A 3,970-nucleotide genomic window follows, 5' to 3' on the forward strand; every position below is an offset into this window, starting at 1 on the left:
CGAATTACACATATGATGTTTGTCAATCTTAAAAAATAATTTCCATGTCAAAAAAGTCACAGTTTGTCGTAAAACTGTTGAAATATAAGACTATGAAAAATACGCAACTAGAAAGACTACAAATCCCAGAGTCCCGGTCCCGCATGCTGGCTCTCACGGAACCGACTAACTCCCCTTGTGTGTGTGTACAGCTCTCAACATGCCCAGACTTGGAGTGATTTTCACCTCTTTTAATACTTTCCACCTCATTCTGAAAGAAAGAAGTGAAATGTTCCAACGTGACGGCCGTCTTGGTGTGTGGTGCGAGATGGGAGATGTAGTTCATTGAGCGGTTTCACAAAAAAAAAGTGTTACTTCAGTTTTACGACATATTTTCTTTTTTTTGACTTGCAAAATTATGTTTTAAAAATTGACAAACATCATATGTGTAATTTGTGGCACAATTCAAACGGGATCGAAAGATAATCTTTCTCTCGCCAATGACTTCAATACATCATTTTTCCGAAATAAGGTCCCATGGAGGTCCACCGGAAAGGGAGGGACTTCGCCCGAAATGCATGCTGGGACTTGTAGGCAAAGTAGCAAGAGGCATGGCACATGGGCGATGAACAAAACATCCGTGCAACAAATTTGGACTACTGTAAAATCATAATAATATGAATAATACCGGCATGTCAATAGCATGGTTTGAATATTAGCCCGGCAGTATGCTATGAAGCCAGCTAGCACTTAAAATCCTCAAGTTAAAGAAGCACGTTGAATAAAGCGGTGAACATTTGTGAACTTTGATCCACAGAAAAATAATGGATGGTTATTGTTCATGCGAAAAATGACAGAAAATGTCCTCCTTTTTCAGTTTTGTATCATTAAAAGGTGGTTTTGAATTAGGTGAAAGACATCATCTTGAATTTAGAGAATCTGACAGGGAGGTTTTTCACTATTTTATTGACCAAACCATTAATCGATCAATCTAGAAAACAATCGGCAGGTTAAACTATAAAGGAAATATTTGTTATCCGAAGCCCTAATGTTTATTCCCTTCTTTTGTGACTGGTTATTTTCAGATAAACCATCAACTTTAAAATGGGCAGATGATAGTACAGACTTTTCCAACCAACAGAACAAGCCCTTGGAATAGCAACTCTGGATGTTCCGTCTCTCTTTCACTTACTTTTCCCTTTTTACATTATTAACAAAAAAACCTTCCTTTTCGTACCTTCGTAATAACTCGTTCTTCTTCAATCCACATCCACAAACCTTCGTCCACTTACATGTCCCTCGTCTACCTTTACCTGAACATCCAGAGCCACGTGGGAAAAATATATAAATACTAAAAATGACTGAGAAGGTATCAAGATGTGGAAAAAACCCAGTCGCAGGCAAAAACTAAGGCCTCGGTAACTAGCATCATGGCAAACAGCTACACACAGACACTGCGGCGGTATCGCTAAAAACAGTCGGTTCAGTTTAAATTGTGCTTTAAAATAAGTCATAAAAAGGAGGGATTGTTCCGCCATTACTATTTTCTCCAAAAGGCAGACAAGGAGGAAGAAGAAGATGGAGGTGTTAAAGAAGGTTTGTTTATGTTCTGGACGATCAACGTTTGGATGACGGGACATGGGAGACAGAGCCAAGATGGCGGCGTCGTTCTTTGGGGTTTCCCCAGGGAGAAGGGGGGAGAGCGAGGGTTGTAGGATGAGGAGGAGGAGGATGAGGAAGAGTTGGGTTTGACTTCGCTGCTCGGGCACCAATCATAGCTGGGAGACTTTGGTTCCGCCTCAAACCGTCCAATAGGCTTCCACCGCCTGCTGAAACAAACGTAGAACAATCCTGTCGTGGTGCTGATGCGTCGGATTTCGATCCTTGGAGCACTTTAGCGAATCCGAGTCGTCGTAATCTCTCCACTAAGCCGAGATCAGGCCTAGGTCGACCCAATTTAGGGGAAGGGGCGCGAGCTGGAGCTTCCTGGGAGGGACTCGGCAAATCTGGATGTGGAGCACGACCCAGATTTAACCCGTAAACGTCCTGCAGGAAAAGCTCCGCGGGCCGAGAAACGAGGAAATTATCGGCGGGATGTTGACGTGATTCATGAGGCACAGGAGAGGGGGATCGAGAGTGAGAAGGGGAGTTAGGAGGCGTTCCTGGGAGGAGACGAAACAGAGGCTGTCTGGATGTAGGTTTTGGAGATGGAGGAGGCGTGTCGATGGAGATTTGTGCAGAAATGCCTCTCTCCAGGACCAGTTTAGCCAGACCTCTGGTGGGTACAGGAGGGCGACGGGCGGGGAAACAGTCGCCTAAACTCAGCCTGCACGGAGTCACTGGAGTACTGGGACCCGTCCTCATGGAGCTGGGAGTGTTGGCCATGATGGACGACTGAGAACTGGAAAAACATGAAGAAACAAAAGTTATGTCACTTGTTTGGTTTTTAACTGCTGCTACTCATTTGGTTGTTTACTTTGTTGTCTTCATTTCGATTTGACTACTGATGTGTGCTTTTCTTCTCATATATGTATTAGGATAGCTTACTCTACTCTCCTATTAAAGTATGAATTAAATGTTCTCTTTGTCCTTACCTTGAGGTGACTTGTGTGATGTCGCTCGGGTGCAGGATGCTACACGTCGTGAAGGTGTAGGTCGAGAAGGTGGAGCTCTGGCACTTCCCTGGATTTTGGACTAAAACACACAAAGAGCTGTAATTATGCACAACTTATAACTCATTAACTGAATAAAATAAAGTCAATAAACGGCTATTATTAAGGTATACTACAGTAGCAGAAACATGTATACATAGGGAAGTATGTAATATAAAGTAGCACAAATGTAATAGTATATATAACACATAAAAGTGTTTTTTTGTTTTTCCTTATTACTGCCGAATTCTATTCTATTCTATTTCTATGTAAATACTGCTATATTTCTAATATTCTTTTATGTATGCACCATGACATCAAGTCAAATTCCTCGTATGTGTAAACCTACCTGTTTCTGATTCTGATATATTTTGAATTTTTCAAGTAGTACTTACTAGAAGAAGTCGTTGTCGTGGAGATGCAGATCTGACTCTGTGATTGGACCACTGTTGCACATGTCCCTGTAATGGGCTGCGCTGATTGGCTGGAGACGAGATGAGTCACACAGAGGTCCGATTTAACAGAGGAGGAAGAAGAAGGAGAAGGTGAAGGTAATTCGGGGGAGGGAGGCGGGACAGGAAGTGGTGAATCCGAATACTTCCTGTCGTTCGGTGTAGATGAAACCCTCACTTTGAAGGTTATCCCGCCTTCTTCTTCCTCTTCTTCCTCTTCTTTACCTCGCTCTGCCGCCCCTTTCTCCTGTTTACTCCTGCGCTCTTCACCCTCCTCATCCTCCTCCATGTCTGACATGTTGAAGACGGCATCTTGAGCCAAGGGGCAGAAACCCTTCGTCACTACACCTGGGTGAGGATCCAAGATGGTGGCCAGGTGAGGTTGGGCCAGTTGTTGCCAGTGGTGGAGAGTCAGTGAGCCTGGAAGACATTTAAAAAAATAAGAATCACTTTTAGACACACCGGACATTGTATTGCAGAGGTGGGAAGAAGTGGAGTACAAATACTTTGTTACTGTACTTAAGAACATTGCTGGTATCAGTACTTTACAAATATGGTCTATACTTATGTAACAAGACATGAAACTACAAGTGTTAATTGTGTCAAAATAACTCAAAATGTGGTATTTCTAACGAAGAAAATGTTCCCTATTCTAAAGTGAAGTCTTGTTCATAACCAATAAGCTAGTAGTTTGTCTCTAATATGTTAATTAACAACTAGGTGGGAAGAAGTGGAGTACAAATACTTCGGTACTGTACTCAAGCACATTTTTCTGGTATCAATACTTTACTCCACTACTTATTTTTCTGACAACTTTCTACTTCTTACATGTTGAACACAAATACCTGTACTTTCTACTTCTTACATGTTGAACTCAAATACTTGACT

At 42.2% G+C, this 3,970-nt stretch overlaps 1 protein-coding gene across 1 annotated transcript; it reads right to left on the bottom strand.

Moving 5' to 3' along the window:
* Positions 1–476: 476 nt before the first annotated feature.
* Positions 477–3,551, bottom strand: LOC104967756 (trafficking kinesin-binding protein 2-like). Its single transcript, XM_010797278.1, has 4 exons — positions 3,545–3,551; positions 3,026–3,502; positions 2,574–2,673; positions 477–2,380 (listed from the first exon to the last, which is right to left on the bottom strand). Exons 1-4 carry the CDS (start codon positions 3,549–3,551, stop codon positions 1,597–1,599), a joined length of 1,368 nt encoding a protein of 455 aa, XP_010795580.1. The 3' UTR covers positions 477–1,596.
* Between the last annotated feature and the right edge of the window lie 419 nt (positions 3,552–3,970).

Source organism: Notothenia coriiceps, unplaced genomic scaffold, assembly GCF_000735185.1.
Source record: "Notothenia coriiceps isolate Sejong01 unplaced genomic scaffold, NC01 NC01_scaffold00037675, whole genome shotgun sequence".
Classification (NCBI taxonomy): Eukaryota; Metazoa; Chordata; class Actinopteri; order Perciformes; family Nototheniidae; genus Notothenia; species Notothenia coriiceps.